This window comes from Aphanomyces astaci (genome assembly GCF_000520075.1).
Source record: "Aphanomyces astaci strain APO3 unplaced genomic scaffold supercont1.66, whole genome shotgun sequence".
Taxonomy (NCBI): Eukaryota; Oomycota; class Saprolegniomycetes; order Saprolegniales; family Verrucalvaceae; genus Aphanomyces; species Aphanomyces astaci.
In genome coordinates, this window is record NW_009798329.1 from 218,565 (window position 1) to 239,270 (window position 20,706).

The 20,706-nt window shown below is 54.0% G+C and overlaps 6 protein-coding genes across 6 annotated transcripts; 4 read left to right on the plus strand and 2 right to left on the minus strand.

Moving 5' to 3' along the window:
- The first annotated feature begins 207 nt into the window (after positions 1-207).
- On the plus strand, positions 208-1,820 carry H257_15114 (hypothetical protein). The gene has a single exon (XM_009843110.1). The coding sequence runs from the start codon at positions 1,015-1,017 to the stop codon at positions 1,438-1,440; it is 426 nt and encodes a 141-aa protein (XP_009841412.1). The 5' UTR covers positions 208-1,014; the 3' UTR covers positions 1,441-1,820.
- Positions 1,821-2,600: 780 nt separating this feature from the next.
- H257_15115 (hypothetical protein) lies at positions 2,601-11,235 on the plus strand (the record flags this gene model as incomplete). Its single annotated transcript, XM_009843111.1, has 7 exons — positions 2,601-2,794; positions 2,865-3,125; positions 3,197-3,353; positions 3,407-3,590; positions 3,649-3,746; positions 3,848-3,910; positions 3,974-11,235. The coding sequence occupies exons 1-7, from the start codon at positions 2,663-2,665 to the stop codon at positions 11,233-11,235; spliced, it is 8,157 nt and encodes a 2,718-aa protein (XP_009841413.1). The 5' UTR covers positions 2,601-2,662.
- Positions 11,236-11,277: 42 nt separating this feature from the next.
- Positions 11,278-14,118, minus strand: H257_15116 (hypothetical protein). The gene is made up of 11 exons (XM_009843112.1): positions 14,032-14,118; positions 13,767-13,985; positions 13,620-13,706; positions 13,348-13,560; positions 12,953-13,195; positions 12,650-12,857; positions 12,384-12,574; positions 12,029-12,136; positions 11,760-11,951; positions 11,539-11,649; positions 11,278-11,474 (listed from the first exon to the last, which is right to left on the minus strand). Exons 1-11 carry the CDS (start codon positions 14,059-14,061, stop codon positions 11,343-11,345), a joined length of 1,734 nt encoding a protein of 577 aa, XP_009841414.1. The 5' UTR covers positions 14,062-14,118; the 3' UTR covers positions 11,278-11,342.
- On the plus strand, positions 14,011-14,829 carry H257_15117 (hypothetical protein). The gene is made up of 6 exons (XM_009843113.1): positions 14,011-14,050; positions 14,191-14,256; positions 14,322-14,405; positions 14,456-14,526; positions 14,576-14,650; positions 14,715-14,829. Exons 2-6 carry the CDS (start codon positions 14,249-14,251, stop codon positions 14,783-14,785), a joined length of 309 nt encoding a protein of 102 aa, XP_009841415.1. The 5' UTR covers positions 14,011-14,050; positions 14,191-14,248; the 3' UTR covers positions 14,786-14,829.
- On the minus strand, positions 14,795-16,382 carry H257_15118 (hypothetical protein). The gene is made up of 4 exons (XM_009843114.1): positions 15,903-16,382; positions 15,532-15,849; positions 15,116-15,465; positions 14,795-15,061 (listed from the first exon to the last, which is right to left on the minus strand). Exons 1-4 carry the CDS (start codon positions 16,373-16,375, stop codon positions 14,823-14,825), a joined length of 1,380 nt encoding a protein of 459 aa, XP_009841416.1. The 5' UTR covers positions 16,376-16,382; the 3' UTR covers positions 14,795-14,822.
- A 1,149-nt stretch (positions 16,383-17,531) lies between these two features.
- Positions 17,532-19,818, plus strand: H257_15119 (hypothetical protein). The gene is made up of 2 exons (XM_009843115.1): positions 17,532-17,796; positions 17,860-19,818. Exons 1-2 carry the CDS (start codon positions 17,653-17,655, stop codon positions 19,642-19,644), a joined length of 1,929 nt encoding a protein of 642 aa, XP_009841417.1. The 5' UTR covers positions 17,532-17,652; the 3' UTR covers positions 19,645-19,818.
- Positions 19,819-20,706: the final 888 nt, after the last annotated feature.

Below are 20,706 nucleotides of genomic sequence, written 5' to 3' on the forward strand. Positions count from 1 at the left end.
TAACTAGTACTACTACTACATTTACTAGTACATACTCGTATACAGTATGTAGTACAGTAACAAGTAGTACATAATACTACTGTATGGGTCGACGAGGGCAACTGTAGCTACATTCATATCGCTTGAAATAGGTGAGTTTGTACTTTACGGTACAGTACAGCGTCACGTACAGTGTATCTGACACATGGATTGAAAATGGAATCTCAGGTGCAAGTTGTTGTGATTTTCACATATTATTACTATGTACTACTACGTAGTACTTCGAAGCAGTTGGGAAGTACTGTACGTACAGTAGTATAAGATTAGTACTCCCAACCTTCACACTACAGTTACTAGTACTGTATGTACCTGCTCGACATCTTGGTGCAATATATAAAATATATAATATATATAACTGGCTTCTGTCACCAATCATACACTTCAAGTGCGAAATGCCCACATCGTCCCTTAGCCCATAGTTCCGCGTCCGCCCCATAATCGTGTTGCGCTACTCGCTTCCGTCATCCGTTGATTCGGTCGCTAGCTCCCGTGTCTTTACTTCAGAGGGCTGTGGCGATTGGTGCGGACTTGACCCATTCAGACCAGCGAGGGCCGCCGCAGCCGCCGCGGGGGGGTCCGATCTGGCATGGGGCGAGGCAGGGGGTGTGTGCTGGTGCTGCGGGGCGATCCGCATTACAAACTGGTTCACGATGCCGTTGAGGTTGCTCACGTTGGCGTCCACCCCCGTGAGCAGCTGGCCTAGGTGCTGGTTTGCATCCGAGAGTACGTTGCAGCGATGTGTGAGCAGCATGATCGTTTCTTCGGCGCGGACGAGGCGCTGGCCCAGTCGTTCCACGGCGTGTTCCCATGGAGATGCGACTTCCTGGTGGTATGGCGGGTGGTGTTGAGTCAGCATATGATGATGGGGATGGTGCTGGCGGGGACCGTCGTTCAAGAGGTCTTTGATCCCGGACGACGGCTCCCGCTTGACATGCCGGCCATCGGTAGAGTCTGGAGTCGACTCGGGGTACGACGATGATGACGACGCTTGCGCCAACGCGGCTGCCGCCACCACGCCGCGCAATCGTTCGTCGTCATGGTGGTGGTCGTGGTCTGGGTGGTGACGGGGCTGGTGGTGGTGGTAGATCGGGTGGTGGGCGTACGGCGCCGGGAACGACTGGGATGATGAAGATGGATGGGTGGTGGAGGAGGAGTGCAGCGATGGCGGGGGCAACGAAATGTGGTGGTGGTGTGGGGTGGACGATGCCGCCAACCGACGGCGGTGTTCCATCTCGCGGGTCCATGCGTCGTGTTGGTGGTGATGGTGGTGTGGACTCTGACGTGGAGAGCCGCGGTGGTGACGAGGTGCGTCCTGTGACTGCAAGGATGCGTCCACCGACTGTTGCGGCGGCACCGAGGACGACGTCGTGGAAGTTGCCGAGTCGTTCAGAAGTTCGTTGATGCCCCGCTTCTTTTCTCGCTTCTTCTTCACAGGTCCTTTGGTGCGGACGACTGGGGTCGCGGTGTCTTCGACATTCGCAACGATCGTCGTCGTCGGGCCACTTTCGTCGTCTTCCGTATCGTTCTCGGGTTCATCGTTGGCTCCGTCCACAATCACACCTGGTGCGGCCACTTCGATGTGCAAGTCTCGAAACGTTCGCGACGACGGGTGTCCATGTTCCTTGTGGATACGGTCCCAATGGCAGTGCACGGCGTTGTATCCGATGGTCTGTCCTGCCTTGTGGCAGAGCGAACACCGGTACCGCTGGTCCTTCTTGGCTTTCGGGCGGGGGTCGCTATCACTCATGGCGCCGAATGTGTACTCTTTGTTCGAGTGTTTTGGGAAGAACACCCAAACGGGCGGATGGGTAGTCAAAAAACGTCTTGTGGTAAAGGGTGAGGTTGGACACGTTAAACGTGGGAACCGTCGAAAAAGCGTGTTTAAACGTGTCAGAACCGAGGGGGCGTGGGGTATTGCCCAAGTACCGATTTGGGACAAACCTTACCCCAACGTTGCATTCGGCTGGATGTTGGCGATATACAGGTCCGAATGTGGGACAAAGGCTTTCTTTTTTTAGAATTCGCACCATATATTATTGTGAGAAAACAATTTTCATGCATCTCGACATCGAAATAAGGTACGACGACGTTTTGGTCCTATTGTGTCTCCGATACTAAACGCAAGACGATTTGGACACATATATATATATATAAATCCTCATTTGGTTGAGATTCAAAATCAATGGTTGTTGTTGACCACCGTACTGTATGAACCTGTTTGTTCACGATGGCATCAATACTACGTAGTATACTGTATCTCAATTGAGTACTAGTACTCCATAGTAGTAGTTACTACAGTATGAACACACTCGAATACAGTATTGACTGACGTAGTACTGTAGTACTACTACATTGCAGTTGGGTAGGTGGATGGTCACAGGAGTGGAACTTCAAGTCGCCATGTGTAGTCGCGATTATAGAGTTGGTACATACTGTATATGTACCGACAGAGTGTACAGTAGCTACCGTAACTACATAGTACAATAGTACCGTAGAGGAGTTTCGACAGCGCGCTTAAAATAACATGCAAAACGACGTCACCAAGTCCTGAAACTGCCTTTCCGAGCCTGGTATTCCAGTTGTTGAGGTACTCCACCTCATGACCAACGGGTAGTCAACTTGCATGAATGCCGACTCGAGTACAATCGATGACACCACGGCTGGTGGTGGTGCTGGCGATGGCAGTTACAACGCCAGCAACGTCGAGGACATTCTCAACTCACTGGTCGTGGACAATGTGACTGGCCTCAATGTCGTACGTCGTCCCCCTTACTTTCACCCCCTTTTTGCAAACAAACACTGATGGTCAAGTGTGCATGGAGTAGAAGAATGCGTTTTCTGCGCTGCTCAAGCTACTTCGCCATCGAGACGGCGCTGTGCAGATGCACCGACTCCGTGGCGAGCACACAGTGATGTCGATGCTTCACACCAAGGCGGGGGTGGCCGTGGTCCAGTCCTACGGGTTCGTGCTCATGCGAAAGCTGAGCTGTGTGTGTCTGGAGAGCAATCATATCTTCGTCGACAACGGGGCTGTCGGGTTGATCTCAGATGCCTTGCGACGATTTCCCAATGACACCATTTTGCAGGTAAACGACGCGAACTAGTGGGATTGCACTGCCTGCCTACCTGCCTTGCTGACACTGTGGTGGCTATGCAGGCATCTGCATGTGGAGCGCTGCTACCGCTTGTCAAGTATGCAGCCACAGGCAGCATCGACGCGCTGCTGTCTGTGGGGATTCTACCGCTGCTCGTGCGGCTCTTGCTGTTTCAAACAGACAAGCATCCGTCGCAAATCACGATTTATGCCTGCCTCGGTACATAATAACCCAGTTGCCTTGTTTGCTTTGATACCAATCTACCTACGTAGTGCTGGCCCAAGTGTGCGACCAGCGAGGCAAAGACACGATCGACCAAATTCGAGCTGCGTCCACCGTGGCTGCCGACAACGAATGGATGTTCCTCCACGCGGTAACGACTATGCTCAAAGCCAGCCTAGTCCAGGACGACAACGGCCGGAAACTCAGCTGCGCCCTGAGCACCCTCCTTCTTTGGTACGTCACAGTTATCAATATAATAGATAGCACAGCTATGGTCTCATGAACTATGCAGCTTGATGTCGTTGGATCGAACTGTGACCCAGGTGATGCAGGAGCTGGGGGCGATCCCGACAGTGTCGTCGGCGATGGTCCGATACGCCAACGACGCAGGCACGTTTGCATATGTTATGACCCTCGATACGGATAGAGTTCACTTCGTTTGAACTGTTTCTGACTACTGGTATATATTAAAATTGGCCTGGTGGATGCAGGAATTGTCAAGTATTCGGACACGGTGTGCCAGCAACTAGCCAAAGCGTCGTCGCCTAAAAAAGGTAGCGTTACTGTCACGCTTTGTTCGCTCGTATTGAGGCCATATTCGTGGGTATTTGTGTTAGGTAAACAAGTTGCAAGCTCCGCCATAGGAACCAAAGCCCGCAAAGGGGGCGCCAAGGCCCGACCTGCCGAAGGGGTCGTGTACAACCTCCAGCTGCCGTCGGTGGCGTCGCCTCCAAGCAAACGCGTTCAAGCACAAATGACGCCAACCTACGGGACGAACGAAAGCAATGTGCTGTCTGCGAATGCGTTTGCTGCGTCCAAGCCGCCTGGCGAATCAAATCCAAGGACCACCATGACGACCAGGGTCCGCCCGAGTCCGTCCGACCCAAACTTGCCGTCCCTGGAATCCCTCCAGTCGTCCGACATGAAATCAACGGCCAAACGACCGTCGCGACCCACGCGACAGACCGGCAGCAGTCCCCCCAAGCGCCCCGCCAACCCCCCCAAAGCAGCCTTTCCAGCCTCCCCCACGACATCCCCCAAGCCAAAACAGGCGGCGGCGGCGTCGGATCGACCGCTCGTGGGGTCTCCAAAGTCCACCCAAGCCCACTCGGTGATTGTGAAGCAGGGCGACCCGGCGATCGAAGTGGCCATCAAACGACCCCCAGGTCGATCCAGCAGCGTGGGGGTGTCCCCTCGACAGATGTCAGTGCCCCTTATCGTGGTGGATCAGGCATGGGGGGGCCCAATCGAAGAAGACGAGAAACAGACGGCGAGGACGAGCCCGACTCGCCCTGTCCCCCCCCCGCCCAAGGTCATTACCCCCCTCGGTTCTTCGGAACACGTCGGCTCGAGCGTGTTTCGGTTCCGTCGAACGGTAGATACCAGTTCACAAGCTGCTCCGAATGGCGGCGGGGGTTCAGAAGGTGCTACTGCTGATGTGAACCCAACCTTCCCTGTCAACGGAACTCCCTCTATCCCTCCCCCGGATGGAGTATCGTGTACCGCCGACATGCCACTGCATCCACGCAACATTGAACCCACCGTGGACAGCTTCGAGCCCACAAGGCCTTGTATCACGACGGCGGCGGTGACGGGGCGGACGCACGCGACTAGGGACGGCATTGTCGACCAGGCGACTCCACGTGATGCTGCTTTGTCGTCCGCAACAGAGAAACATCCGTCGAAAGGACCAGTGGAAGACATGACGAGTCCTGGCCAAGAACAACAACAAGACACCAACACACTGGGCGTCATCTCTGACGAGCCTCCCCGCGACCACACTGACGACACGACTGCTTTTCTCGAGCCACCTCTGCAGTCCCAAACGCCCCATACTTCCACCCGCCCGACCGGCGATCCTGAGGAGGCAGACCTGTTAGTCGACAGGAAGACCGACTTGGCTACAGACGGATCAGGGGCTGCCAAGGGTGTTGACCCCTGCGCATTCGTCGAGTTGTTGGCACCCTTGGACGCTTCACCGCCCCATGACAACGGGAAAGCACTAAGTCCGCGCCGGTACGGGCCGATGACGCCCGCCAACACATTTGTCGGCGCCTTCTTCCCTCCCATTTCGACATTGGACCTGGATGTGGTCGCGGCGGACTTGATGCTCGTGGAGACCGTGATCGAGACTGCCCGACGACCAACCGACCGACGGTTCGTCCCTATGACCCCTGCCAACACGTTCGTGGGACTGCAAAACACCGATGCAAAGAACGGCAAAGTCCCTGGAACGACTTGTCCGGTGGAGTTTGCCCTGCGCGACGACACCGACCACGATGTGCTGGTGCCCCTTCTCGCTGCCCAATTGGTTGGGAGTTGGCTGTACGATGCAACGCTCAGTCTAAGTCAATCGAAACACGACCAACAAAGCAGGAGTCCACTTTGTGACGACGACGACAACGCACTGGAGTTTTGTCCAACGGTGGCGACTGCTCAGGAATTGCCGGCATGGAGCGCTACCTCCACAAACCACCAAGAACCCCCTAACGCCGACGTCCAAGGAATGATGGCCCCGTCTATAGAGGTCTCGATGTTGGCGGGTGGTCAAATGGTTCGAGGGTGTTCCTGCGATGTGCAAAATCGACTTGTGGGGGACCCCATCCCTTTAAGCGTGCAATGGCAAGACGAAGAAGACAACATGGATAATGCAAATAGACGCCGTGTCAGTGAGTCATTCGAAGCGCTTCCACCACCGTACGTGGACGAGTATGACGTGGCGATCGCTCGAGTGGCCTCCCAACTCGTCCAAGTATGGCTGTATGACACGATGGATAAACTGGTGTCGCAAGCCACAACAGCTGCACCAACTCTCATCGTGATGGCGCAGCTGTCCCCTCCCGATATTAGTCCTTTGTGTGGACTGGCCATGGACGACATCTGCGACACGGTGTCGTCATCGTATTCGTGTCAGATTCACGAGCTAGAACGGCTGGAACAAGCCACACTGGGAACACCAGAGTTTCAACACGAGGCTGCAAAAGAGGCACCGACAACAGCAGCAGCCGCAAGCGACGTACAACCCACAGACACGCTGCAAGAAAGGGACGAGGTCTGCTACGAGGCGGATTTTGAAGGTTTTGTTTCTACTCCAGAGGGGGTTCCAGTTGACATGTTTCCTCCCGTGGTGACGGTTCCTGGAAAAGAAATCGAGGGGCTTGACACTCCCTCCACCAAAACAATTGAAGACGAATCTCTGGTCGTGCAAGTGTCGGTGGTGGCCAGTCAATTGGTTAGGGCTTGGATACACACCGCTGTAGTGAGTTGTATAAATCGAATAGTGACCCCTCCAGCTTATTCGGGCGAGGACTTACTCCCGGCAGCCAGCCTGGTCCCCAACCTCCCCCCACCACTTGACCCCCTTGAACCCCCCTCAACCCCCTCGTCGCCTTCGTCCTTGGTGAATGATGGTTTTTCAATGGTCAGTGAGGACCCAAAAGACCAGCACTTGGCCGTGGACGTGTCGCTGGTAGCCGCTCAATTGGTGCAATCTTGGATCTACGAAACGCTGGACCGCGTCACGACGTTCTCCACGCGGCCCCACGAGCACCACCACAACCACCACCAGCAGCAGCATGCTTCTGAAGATTGGGGGCGAGACGAGGAAGTAGAAACAACCAAAGGGGCAACCGCCCAAGGCGACGACTGTGACGAGTGGAGTGTGGCATCGGCGATGCTGGCTCAACGCCTCGTCCAGGCGTGGATGTACGAAACGCTGGCGCGAGTCACGCAGTTCTTTTCCACGCCACCCACTGACCCCCACCACGACCACTCCCTTCTACACGTTGATTCTACCGACGAAGAGCGCGATCCACCCAATCTGCGGACGGCCGACACAACGCTTCTGGACGACGTAGTACATCACCGGCACAGCGTCCAAGTGTCGTTGGTTGCCAGCCAATTGGTGCAGATATGGGTGTATGACACGGTTGATCGATTGGCCCAGACGCAACAAGTCGGGGCTGTGGATGAGTATGCTGACGATGACTTTGACGATGACGTCGGGGCTGTGGATGCTGACGCTGACTTTGACGACGAAGACCAGGATCACAACAGATTGCCTGCATATCAAAGCATCGGGGGGGATGTCCACGGCGTGGAGTTTGGAGTCTGCGGGGACGAAGGGGGGGACAGCCCGGCGTCCGTCGAACTCGAAGGAACGGAACTGAAACCTCATAAAGGGGGGTCGACGGACGAAGAAATTAACGACGTCGTGTGCCTAGTCACGTCAAAGCTGGCCCGGCAGCTGGTGCAATTGTGGATATACAGCACCATGTTAGATGATCGCTTAGGCAGTTCTTGGGGCATTGGGCCAAGGGGTGCTGTCTCGAAGACGGGTGTGATTGACAGTGGGACGGCGGCTTCCCACGACGACATGCACGACGGCGATGACGAAGGAGGAAAACCTGTGTCATTTGAAGTGTCCAGGGTATCACATCTGCTTGTTCATGGTTGGGTGTACGAGATATTGGACAAGCTCAGCCGTGCAATTCCTTCTCGAAATCCACTGGTGACATTGTCGCATGAAAAATGCAACGAGGAAGGTCTACAAGATGGTACCAGCGTCAACAGTATGTCTATAACAGATGCGGCCGAGAGTGGCGGAGCGGCAGCACCTCTTACAACTGCCAACGACGAGTACAAAGAAGGTGAAGCGGACAGCCAACTGTCGGTGGCGGCGTCCGTCTTGGCCGCCCAGTTGGTCCAAGCGTGGATCGTTGAAACGCTGCAACGCGTGGTTCGATTCACCACGCGACCTCACGAACACCCCATGGTCCCTATTCGCGACCGCGCCACAGCAGAGTGCCACGTCATCACGAGTCTCCTCGACCCTCTAACAGCCATCCATTCGAGCAGTCCTTCGAATCCCATGGCATTTGACGATGGTGATGTTTGGAACGTCCAAGTGTCGTCTGTGGCTCCGTTGGTCAAAGCATGGTTATTTCAAGGCATGCTGAACGCCGTGGAGTCGCTTATTTCCTCATCTTCCTCTGTTGTTTTCATTGACCAAGGCCTCCTTCGCCACGATGTGTCGGATGCGACCATCCTCCGTCCGCCGATTCTGTACTTTGACCAAGCCACCGCCCGTCGACCAGAGTCGTCCCTAAGCGATCCAGAACTCGATGGCCAAGCTCCAGTGGGGGGAAGTGTGGAGGTATCGCTACTCACGGCGCAGCTCGTCAGGGGATGGATTTACTTTACACTGGACGACGTCGTGCGATTTTCCACCTTTCGGCAACATCACGACGCCCAGGCTGCCACGTCATACGACGTGTCATCGTCACCACCGCCAGACACACCAAACGAGTTGGTATCGACGATGCACGCTCAACCAGATGATTCAGTGACTGCTACGTTGGACTTGGAAGACGGTCGTGAGGACGAGCGGGGCGTGGCCGTGTCGTTCGTTGCGGGGCAGCTGGTTCGGCTGTGGCTGTACGAGACGATGGACGCGATTGTTCGGTTTTCATGCCACCACGACCAAACAGCCCCTGTGTCGACGCCCCCAGCCATCCACTTTGTCGAAGCGGGTTGTTTTATCGACGCTGTGACTCCCCCCGTCGTTTCTCCAGAGTCGGGGGCTTTCGTTTCAACCCATCGGGACCACGACGAAGAACATGATGTGTCGCTGGAGGTCGTGCTCGTGGCCAACTTGCTTGTCCGCGCGTGGACATCCGACGCCGTGCTCAACATTGTCGACCGATGGCAAGCTGATCACGATGCCGTTCCTTCCTGTATCTCGTCCTCGGCAAAGGAACAGCCGCAACTTGACTTGACGACCGCTCCATGTCCACAGGAAGCTGAGACTAGACCAATATGTTTAAAAGGTTGGGCAAGGGACGACAACAACGAGTCGTTGGAAGTGGTACTGCTGGCGAATCTGCTTGTACGGGCTTGGACATCAGAGGCGATACTTCGCGTGATGTATGACAGTTCGTTTCCAATTCCAGTGGATGTCACTACTGGCAGCTCCACCTCGCTGCTAAGCCACGATGACCACTCGTACTTCCCTCTTGACTGTCCAATCATTGAACGCAACGAACTGCAAGTGCCTCACAGCGACGGCGGCACTCCTCCATCTCACACATCACCTTTTGCTGTGGATGCTGCTGCGTCCAAGGCTGTCGTCAACTCGACCGGCGAAGGCGAAACAATACCCCCCCTCGAAGTCGTACTGTGGGCGAATCTCCTCGTCCGTGCGTGGACTTTCGAAGCGATGGTGCTGGTACTCGATGCAGCACCAATGTCTATCCCCCCCGGCCAAGGGAGTTATCCCCCCGAGGAGGTCACTCCAGTGGTGCCCTCTGTTTTGATCCCGTTCCCTGCTCCATCCTTTACCATATCCCCAGCAACAACTGCCCCCCGCGAGAACTCGACAGACGATGAAGTGTCCTTTGAAGTCGTCCTTTTGGCAAGTCTCCTTGTTCGAGCGTGGACGTGTGACGCCATGGGTTGTGTCCTGGATGCCATCGCCGAGGCTCCGCTTGATCCCCGTGCCGCCGATTCCACTTTGAACCAGATTGCTTCCAGTTGTACTGACCATGCATCGAGTGCTGTCACGACAGTCGAAGGGGCAACATCTGACGTCTCGACGGTTTCCCCTTCGCCCGACCCAGATTGTTTGTTGCCCACGGCACTCCCGGCGGCGGCAACTGCTCCAATTGGCTCGGTCCTCGACGATGAAATGTCCTTAGAAGTGGTGCTGCTAGCGAACCTCCTCGTTCGAGCGTGGGTATCTGACGCCATGGGCCGAGTTTTGGATGTCGCTGACGGCGACGGCCTAGCCGAACAAATAACCCCCACAACTGCTTTATCCACCGACGAATCGCCTACAAAGCAGGAAGTTCTGCGGCCAAGACCATTGTCCTCACAAAGTCAACATGTGAACGACTCGATTGATTTCCCAACGGCTTTAACACCGCTACAAGTCGGACCGTTGATGGAATCAGTGGTGCGACAGTGCCCTGGTGGTTCTGACGTCGAGCAATCTCACCAAGTGATGTCGTTGGAGATCGTCTTGCTTGCAAACCTCCTGGTGCGTGCGTGGGTGTCGGAAGCTGTCATGAATGTGACCCTTTGTGACCCCCAGCTGTATCTGTTGCGCCGCCCGCCAACTTCGACCGATCAAGGGCTCTTACAGAAAGCCAGTGCAGGGTCGGATCAACCAGACTCTACTGAACCCTCGCGCCAGGATAATAGGACCAAGCCCCTCGTGCGTACGACTTTGCAGTGTGGCACTGCTTCGGCCAGCGACATCCAAAAATCTACCGAAAAGACTTTGACCGATCAGCACGACGACATGGTGTACGTCCTGCTGGCCAACTTGCTGGTGCGGGCGTGGATATCGGAAGCAACGGGGCTAGTCTTGGACAGAGTGCCAACCCATATCCCTTCACTGTTCACCACTACCAAGTTTAATGTACCCACGGACAAGAACAGCGTAGACCTTGCCATTGCGTCAACTTGTTGCCTTGCTAGTAGTAGTACTAGTAGTACTAGTAGCTCTCTGCCAGACGAAGCCGACGACGACAAACACATTGCGGCGATCTTTACCAAGTGGAACGAGGGCGAATGCACCCACGAGTCGTGTCGACGACTGGAGGGGGAGTATTTGAAAGGGGCGTTGAGTGTGGGGGACTGTGTGGCGGGGTACGTGGCAGCCCCAGTGACGTCCGCGATGACGAACGTTGGCACCTTCCAATGGCCACAAATTGCCACGAGTCCACACGAGATGGACGTGGCCATCGCGTTGCTGGCGGCGCAAATGACTCGGTGGTGGATCTTTGAAGCGCTCTGTAGTGTGTCCAACAAGAAGCTCCAGAAGTTGCTGCTACGGGGCGACAGTACCCAGCACCACCACCAACGGTGGTCGTCGTAGAAGGTCGCCATAGCATAGTAGTGAACCTCACATTATAATGAACTGCAGTCGAATACTATGTATTATTATGGAAATTACAGAAATACAGTATTGACGTTAACGTCGTTTTAGATCAAATGCACCGACTCGCAGTACGTTCGCAGCGTCCGTGCCATCACTTTGCCTTGATTGTGCTTGGAAGCTTCGAGCATATTGAGCACTTCGACGAGCTTGGTCGTGTCGCATTTCCCCGATACCGCCTACGTCCATGTGCCAAATATATGTATATATCTTCAATGATAAACAATTATATATATATTGTACTTTGTGAAAGTACCCCACACAAGCGCCACGCTTGGCTTCCCAGAACTCTGGATCTGGGTCCACGCGCTCCAGCACGTCAAATGCCTTGGCCGCGAAATAATAGTCGGCCATCTAGATATATATATATCCACACCATCAACAAATATATCGTCAAAGACTATATATATATATATTTGCGCGTATTTCGTGGATATATATATATATACTGGACCCCTACGTACAAGGTAATATTCGTTTGCGATGAGTTTGAGCAGCTTGAGAGCGTTGGCAGCATTTCGGACGTTCAGATACACGTCCCACGCCAGGTGCGACTGCGAGATGGATCGGATGTGGCATCTCGACAGCCACGCCACGTAAATGAAGTGCTGGCGCCAGGAAGGGTGCTGAACTTGACAGAGCACGCTTTCTCCCTCCTTCATATATATATATATATCATCATTCCGTGAAAAACACAATATATATATATATATATATATATATATATATGTACCGAATACATGCCCGTGGCAGCTAGCGCCACGCCATAGTTCCAATTGAACGCGTCGTCGTGGACATGATACATGGCAATCGACTTCAAGTACACCAACGCCGTGTCAAACTATTTAAATTACCATCACCAATATACAGTAACCATACTAAGACGCTGCCTTATCCACAAGAAATAGAATAGAGGGCATATTTATATATATATACATCTAGCGAACAATATACGTATATATATATATAAGGACTAAAATACATATATCAAATCTATGTATATTGTTCTTTAGATATGCCTAATATATATATATATATAATATATATATAAATATATATTGTATGTAGCCAAGTGCCAAAGGTATGACCTCGTTTCGAAGCATGTACATTGACGCCATAGCCTGTCGGCCTCGTATGGTGTCGCATTCCGATGGCGCGGCGCCGACTGTTTCAAAGAACTTTTCACTGAGAAACAAGTGCTCGTTCGTGGGGGTTGTGATATTGTGATGAGCTTGGTTGGTTTCCACTTGCTGTTGCCCCATCCACATGTGCACAATAGCTAGCATCGTCCCGATTAGTCTAGCTACTACTACTACTACTACTAGTAGTACTAGAACGACGGATATCGTCGTACCTTTTAAAATGTACGCGATGGGCTGCGCTGGTTCGAACGTATCGAGGAGGTCGAACGCTTTCTCAAACGTATCGTGTTTGATGTGAAAGAGGGCTAAATTGAGTTTAGCTTCGGGCACAGTGCCAAGAAGCGGCGGCCACAGGCGCAGGCCGACGTCCCCTTGTCGGAACACGACGACGTTGTGCTCCACGAGCGCATGTCCTCTCGTCTACGGTGACGAATGCGACGCGGAACTAGTAAGTACTACTAGTACTGTAGTATCCCCGAGCTACCAGGACTAGTCATACTAGGAAGGTAACCAACCGGTTGAGGGAGATGCAACTGAAGAGACTTTTCCGCGGCGACCCCATCCACCAAGTGAAACGTGTTGCACGCCAGCAAGTTCTTGGCAACGTTGCTGTGACCGTCCGAAGTGGCGAGGTACGTGGCCAGCAACTCGGACGAAATGTCAAAGTATTCCAAGTGGTAGTAGCACATGGCCAAGTACACGTTGATCGCTGCGTGTGTTTCATGGCGGGCGAGAACGCGCTTGTATATATCCGCCGCCTACCCATGATTGGATAGATTTGATTAGGTACAAATAGCACACGAGTACTCTAGTACTTATAGGCTTCATGATGATGGGTACTAGTATGTCTATCTTGCAGTGAATTTGGACTAACTTGTTAGAGTGGTAGGTAGGAGATATAGCCACGTACGCCGTGAAAGTTGCGCTGGTGAAACAACACGGCGGCGGCGGCGAGTTGGCTTGGGATGGACGATGTCCGGAGGTCGTACAACAACGAATCGACGACCTCCGAGTCGTTTGTTCGTTGGGCTAACACCAGCCGAAGACGCTGGTGCAGCTCGGCTGTGGCGGTGTCAGCTGGGGCGACGATTTTTGCCAATGCGGATTTGGCAAAGTCATAATACTAGTTACCGACAAAGGTTTTGACTACGGTCATGGAGAGGTAGGTGATTGGGTTTGTACACTGAGGTAGAGATAGCAGCACGCCATGTTGGCCAAGATGGGGTTCGATCGACTGGCGTCGGTGCTGTCATCTTCTGTGTCGAGTTTCTATCGCCACAGATGTTTGCATGAGAACTTGGAGAACGATCATGATGTTCCTGGACGAACCAACACTTGCTCGTAATGCTCAAGCGCTTGCACGTACTCGCCCATATGGAAGAGGCAATAAGCCGTCCACAGCGTGTTCAGACGCGATCCTTCGCCATGTTTGGCTTGGAAGCGCAGCAGCGTCATGGCGCCTTGGAAGTCCCGCCTGTCCAGGTACGTTTGCAGTTGCCATTTCCGCTTCTTCACGTCCGTCGCCTTTGTAGCCGCCGCTGCCTTGGCCTGCAAAGGAATAGTTCAGATGATGCAACGTAGGTGGGGTATCTACAGGAATCGCCTTGTTCGAGGTATTGTGCATGGAAGGGTCCTGCAGGCTTGTCGGCGGCGAACCGTCGCACAATCTTACTGTTTGTGCAGCATGCAAAGCAATCGATTTGTGACCACTTTCTGATGTTCCTTAAACTGGTGTTTTGAAACGCTTACGTAGTACGGTTATTAACCGGAAGGCCGTTGCATCACCCTGACCCTTGGACAGCGCGATCAACATGTCCGAGTGAGTGCAAGCGCTTCGTTCATGGAAATCCGGTATGTCATTATCCTGTTGTTGGCTGTGAGTAGAGCGTACGGCCAGCAAAAGCTGCGAGATGAGCAGGTGAAGGAGACGATCAATCAGAAGCTGATCGAGTCTGGCGAGAAAGAACGGTGCGGATGTGTGTACATCGTGACGTGGATGTTTATCTATGTGCATGTAGATTGAAAGAGATCTTGCGGCAAAAGCTTGTCGAGTGCGGGTGGCGTGATGAAATGCGCATGTACTGCAAGGGTACGTGCACTTGCGTTCGTGCCGACGATCACGGACGTGTGGAATGTAGAACTGATCAAGACAAAGGGAATCGACCAAATCACGGTCGACGATCTCGTGGACGAGATCACCCCGAAAGGGCGATGTACGCCTGCCTCTCTCTCTCTCTCTCTCTCTCTCATACGACCGTCATCTGACGTCCTTCGTAGCCTCCGTGCCGGACTCCATCAAGGCGGACATGTTAGAGCGCATTCGGTTGTTCTTGGAAGCGTCGTCTTGATCGTCGTCATATCCAATACCATCACACCATTTTCATATTACTTATCATGATTCGTGTTGCATGGGGGGGGGGTACCGACTGGAATATTCACGACGACGGCAAACCGGCTCAACAACGGCATGGTCACCACATCCAAAGTCGAAGGTGACGACGCAGCGTCATACATGGCAATGTTCACATGCACACAGCGCGGCGCCATCTCGACGGACGTTTCCAGCTTGATCTTGGCGTAGTTGCGGGACACGAGCACCGCCGCCGACGCGGCTTGGGTCATGTCTACCCAGTAAGTACCCTTGTCAGAAACGATATCATTCCATGGGCGTACAGTACCAATAAACTGGAGAATGTCCGCGCCGGTCGTGTCAATCAGGTTCGGGTCTTCGTACCCGCCGACCCGAATCGGCGCCGACGGCATCATCACATCCCCATGCCCATCTTGCGTTAATACAAGCACAATGTCTTCGTCCAGCGGATTCTCCACGAGCAGCCACGCGACGACGATGGCGGCATCCTTGGGCTCCCATACACGACGAATGGTGACGCTAGGAAGCATGTGGAGGGCCAGCGTAGCTTTCTTCCACCACGACGCGCCCACGACCATGGAACTGTCCCCTGTCATGGGGTTGATCTGCGGCTTGACCAAGATCCCAGGCGCGCCGCTCGCCATACTCTCGACGCATCTACATGGAGAACACACTCCATATTCAGCCACGTTTCATCATGCAAGACATGGCGGATGGACACACCGCCACGACCGCTTCACGCGCAAATCAGGACGTGATGGGAACAATGCTGAGACGTCCCGCGATTGAAGAAGCGGCGTGCATAGGTTTCGCTGCGCCAAGGTGGAAACCGCCGCCATGTCGTCGCACTGTGCCGCGCGGACAGCGTCGATGCCATGGAAGGATTCGTGGTGAGGGAACTTTTGGCGGCATTGCTCGACGAGGGCCGTGTCGACCGCAGACGATACCGTCGACAACGTGTCCTTGAGCTTGGCGTCTAAATTCTCCATCTTCCAGCCAAGTTGCATTGCAGGAGGAGGCCTCTGGGAATACTTGATGAACCTGGGTGGTCGGGTACTGGTTGGATGATTGTTCAGGGGAAATGGACGAGGTACCTCGACGAGGATGCAGAAGTGAACGAGCGCTTGGACATGAAGCTTCTCGTGTGTTGAATGGAGGTTTGCGCGGCGGCTCTCTGCTGGTAGTGCGCCAGGAGCACGTCAAACACATGCTCTTCCCGCTCCCTCGTGTTGGCGACCATCATCAACGTGTCCGGGTCTTCGTCGGTCAGCTGAATCGAATCCGAGTCCCAGCGGCAGTGCGCGCAGAAGAACGTGTACTTGTCGTGCTTGATCGTTTGCAACGTGCTCCTGCAGTCGGGGCACGCAAACGTCCGCGCCGATCGATTCTTGTACGCCGCCGCTTCCTTCGACGGCAGATTGTCCATCTGGAAGCGGCAGAAGTACGAGTCGATCTCTTGTAGCGAACAAGTTGGCCACGGACACACGATCTTCTTGCATGTGTCGCTCCAGTACAGCTCCGCCAACGGATACTGCCGCCCACAGCCGCAGACGTACTCGATCGACATGTTTTCCACACAATGTTGTGGATATAAACTCCATAAGCCAATCACACTGACTTGTGAGATGAATTATAGCCAATCATAGTGCAGGAAAGACGAAATGTGCCGCTCCTTCCTCCTGTTTCTACTGAGTATGGTGGACATGGGTCATGTTGTGCAGGAACAAGGGGCTGAAGCCTGGGGACATGGACATCGCTCCAGGAATGTCCGATGCTCTTCGAGTGAACCCCTGTAATCCCAATATGTGGACGTCACCTTCCTTCCATCGTCGTTTATGGTGTACAATCTACCGGTACATGTATGTAGATCCCCCTCTGGACAAAGATGGTCTCCTCTAAGCATGTAACAACGTCGTGTATGGACCGCACTAATGATGGCACAGTCAACCAGAAAGGGCTTTCCAGTCACATTTGGGCTGAAATGTCAAGATCTCCATCCGACACCGCCGTATATGTCCACGAGGTTGACCAAGGGACCGACCACAACTTCCAGACATAGTTCTCCAGGGACGAAGGCCATCACCTCCAAATCTAGCCCATGGACACCCAATGGCCTGCCGTATCAACTCTAGCCGCTCAGAATCCCTCGTGCATTCATTCGGCCACTCGGTCGTCCACTTGCAACCTGCGTCACAATACCTGCCCCACAACAATCCTTCTTCACACCACTTGGCCATCGTCAAATACCCGTCTTCTTCCTGTCGCTCTCGCAGCAATCCTGCAATGCCGTCGTTCGGGACGTCCGTTCAACTTCAACCTGCACCTGTCAGCCAACCTGTGATCCACAGGACGAGATCTCATCTCGCATCATCTCGCTCATCCACAGCATCTCGATATCATCCTGTTGTCTGTCAAAGTCCAGCACCCCTGCATCTTCACGGCGCTGTCCCTGCGGTATCTTGCGGGGTTGAACCTTGAACTCAAAAACGAGTGGTGGTATCACGACCGGTTTGCGAATGCAGATCTTGCGACGTATTGGGTTTGGCAGGTTTTTTCCGTAGCCGTCTTTGCGCAGTTGCACCGCGATTGTCAGAAGTATGCATTTGTGGAGGGGATTCGGCGCCTCACGCGATTTGATTGGCGGGATTAGCGTCATCGTGTTCATTGATTGGCTCGTTTGAGGGTGGTGGGGAACTGGGGCGGGGCTTTTTTTGACTGGTGCAGCGCCGCCAACGGATACTGAGGTCTGGTCATTCCCGTTTTTTGGTTTGCTTTCTTCTTCCCCGAAGATTGGTCTACCTTACTTTTCCTTCATAAAAAAACAGAAAAATCATCCCTTCCAACATGAGCTCTTCCGCCGCCGCCACCTCTGCTGCTCCGTCGAGCCCCGTTGCCAACGCCGCCCCTGCTACCAACAACTCGGCGGCTGCGCAACCTTTCCACACCGCGTCCCTTTATGTCGGGGACATCCACCCAGAAGTGACAGAGGTACAGAGACGAGACGAGACAGGGAGAAAGAACCGATAGACTGACACCATGTGATGCACGTAGGCGTTGTTGTTTGAAATTTTCAACGCTGTGGGGCCTGTCGCGTCGATCCGTGTGTGCCGTGATGCGGTCACCCGTCGTTCGTTGGGTTACGCGTACGTGAACTTCCACAACGTGAGCGACGCCGAGCGTGCGTTGGACACGATGAACTACACGAGCATCAAGAGCGTGCCGTGCCGCATCATGTGGTCCCAACGTGACCCGACCTTGCGCAAGTCGGGCGTGGGCAACATCTTTGTCAAGAACCTCGACACGTCGATCGACAACAAGGCGTTGTACGACACGTTTTCTCTGTTCGGCAACATCTTGTCGTGCAAGGTCGCGTACGACTTGAACGGAAACTCCAAGGGCTACGGGTACGTCCACTACGAGACGGCCGAAGCCGCGTACCTTGCCATCGAAAAGATCAACGGCATGTTGATTGCCGGCACCGAAGTGTTCGTCGGCCATTTCCAAAAGCGCGAAAACCGCCCCGCCGATTCGGACTGGACCAACTGCTACATCAAGAACATTCCCCACAACTGGGACGACGCCAAGTTGCGCTCGGAATTCGAACCGTTTGGAGTGATCTCGTCGTGCGTGGTGATGAAGGACACGACCTCGGAAAACAACCGCGGATTCGGCTTCGTCAACTTCGAAGAACCCGAAGCTGCCCGCGAGGCCACGGACAAGCTGAACGGCAAGGTGGTGGCGACGGACGACAATGGCGCCGACATCGAACTGTACGTTGGTAAAGCACAGAAGCGTAGCGAACGCGAACGCGAATTGCGCCACAAGTTTGAAGCGTTGAAGATGGAACGTATCAACAAGTACCAAGGCGTCAACTTGTACGTGAAGAACTTGGACGACCAGCTCACCGACGAAGAATTGCGCGAAGCGTTCACGGCCGTGGGCACGATCACGAGCGCGCGCATCATGCGTGACCCAGCCGGCGCGTCGCGCGGCTTTGGCTTTGTGTGCTTTGCCACCCCGGAAGAAGCCACCAAGGCCGTGACTGACTTGAGCGGCAAGCTGCTCAACGGCAAGCCCATTTACGTGGCGTTGGCCCAACGCAAAGAAGTGCGCCGCGCACAATTGGAAGCCCAACACGCGCAACAACGCATGGTCGCCGGCCGCGGCTTGCCTTTGCAACACCAGCCTCCCATGTACGGCGCCGCGCCCATGTTTTACGCGCAGCCCAACCAATTGCCGCCCCAAGCGCGCCAAGGATTCGTGTACCCGCAGCAGATGATCCCCCGTGGCGGCATTCCTCGCGGCCCCATTCCTTACCGCCAACCCGGTGTGCCCGGTGGTCCCGGTGGCTACGGCATGCCCCAGTACGGCGTGCCCTTGCAAGGTCAACAGCGTCAGCCTCGTGGTCGCCGGCCGCAAGGCCCCCCTGGCCAATTGGCCGGACCTCCTCAAGGCCAACCTGGCAACCCCAACGGCCCCCGCCAAAACAACCGCAACAACTTCAAGTACACGGCGAACGCCCGCAACCAACCTTCGTTGCAGGAACAGGCGCCCCAGCCTGCGGCCCCTGCGGTCGCTGCCGGTGTGCCCACGTTGGAACCGTTGACGTCGGCGGCGTTGGCGGCGGCGTCCCCCAGCATCCAAAAGAACATGATTGGCGAACGCTTGTTCCCGTTGATCCACCGCTCGCAACCGGAATTGGCGGGCAAGATCACGGGCATGTTGCTCGAAATGGACAATGGGGAATTGTTGCATTTGCTGGAGTCCCCGGACGCGTTGGACGCGAAGATCGCGGAGGCGTTGGCGGTGTTGGAAGCCCACGAAACGGAAGAATAAGGAACAAGCAAACCAAACAAGGGAATACAGAGAGCAAGAGAAGTTGGACTTATTTTGAAGTAAATGAAGTCGTGGTTTTGCTCTCTCTATACTGTCTGTATTCCCTTGGCACGGTTTTGGTTTGGTCGCGTTTTTTATCATCTTTATATATATTTACAGTACCATTTCCCCAAACTCTCCAAGTGTTGGTTGTGTGTTGGCATTTCGCAGTAATTTGTTGACCCCGTCGAAGTAGTAGTACATACTACGTAGTACTAATACAGTAGTACTTCGGGGCAGTTTGGAGATCCCCGGACATTTGAACAAAGTGAAACTGACCTCCTGCTCGCTCCTTCAACTCCGTCGACTTGGAAGTACTATTTGTTGAGCCCGTCGATGTAGTGCACACTAATAGTACTTCTGGACAGTTTGGAGATCCCCGGACATTTGAGCTCAGTGAAACTGACCTCCTGCTCCTTCAACTCCGTCGACTTAAAAGTACTATTTGTTGAGCCCGTCGAAGTAGTACCGTCGAAGTAGTAGTACATACTAATAGTACTTCGGGGCCATTTGAGCAAAGTGAAACTGACCTCCTGCTCGCTCCTTCAACTCCGTCGACTTGGAAGTACTGTTTGTTGAGCCAGTCGATGTAGTAGATACATACTTCCGGCCAGTTTGGAGATCCCCGGACATTTGAGCTCAGTGAAACTGACCTCCTGCTCCTTCAACTCCGTCGACTTAAAAGTACTATTTGTTGAGCCCGTCGAAGTAGTACCGTCGAAGTAGTAGTACATACTAATAGTACTTCGGGGCCATTTGAGCAAAGTGAAACTGACCTCCTGCTCGCTCCTTCAACTCCGTCGACTTGGAAGTACTGTTTGTTGAGCCAGTCGATGTAGTAGATACATACTTCCGGCCAGTTTGGAGATCCCCGGACATTTGAGCTCAGTGAAACTGACCTCCTACTCCTTCAACTCCGTCGACTTGGAAGTACTGCATAGGCGGCGAAACGTTCGCAATTGAAACTTGGTCTTCCCTCATCCACACTAAACGCAAGGAGGGCGCCTACAATATCATTGAAAT

Bases quoted from the DNA above. Each gene is read 5' to 3' on its own strand.
- H257_15119 (XM_009843115.1), top strand. From the start codon at position 17,653: ATGAGCTCTTCCGCCGCCGCCACCTCTGCTGCTCCGTCGAGCCCCGTT. The intron at 17,797-17,859 runs GTACAGAGACGA...TGATGCACGTAG, and splicing joins TCCACCCAGAAGTGACAGAG to GCGTTGTTGTTTGAAATTTT.
- H257_15117 (XM_009843113.1), top strand. The intron at 14,406-14,455 runs GTGCGGATGTGT...ATGTGCATGTAG, and splicing joins GAGTCTGGCGAGAAAGAACG to ATTGAAAGAGATCTTGCGGC. The intron at 14,527-14,575 runs GTACGTGCACTT...TGTGGAATGTAG, and splicing joins AATGCGCATGTACTGCAAGG to AACTGATCAAGACAAAGGGA.
- H257_15118 (XM_009843114.1), bottom strand. From the start codon at position 16,375: ATGTCGATCGAGTACGTCTGCGGCTGTGGGCGGCAGTATCCGTTGGCG. The intron at 15,850-15,902 runs GTACCTCGTCCA...CCGACCACCCAG, and splicing joins ACTTCTGCATCCTCGTCGAG to GTTCATCAAGTATTCCCAGA. The intron at 15,062-15,115 runs GTACTGTACGCC...CTTACTGGGTAG, and splicing joins GGACATTCTCCAGTTTATTG to ACATGACCCAAGCCGCGTCG.
- H257_15114 (XM_009843110.1), top strand. From the start codon at position 1,015: ATGATGACGACGCTTGCGCCAACGCGGCTGCCGCCACCACGCCGCGCA.
- H257_15116 (XM_009843112.1), bottom strand. From the start codon at position 14,061: ATGCACAATACCTCGAACAAGGCGATTCCT. The intron at 12,575-12,649 runs GTACGACGATAT...GGACGATGCTAG, and splicing joins CATCGCGTACATTTTAAAAG to CTATTGTGCACATGTGGATG. The intron at 11,475-11,538 runs GTACAATATATA...ACATGGACGTAG, and splicing joins GTGTGGGGTACTTTCACAAA to GCGGTATCGGGGAAATGCGA.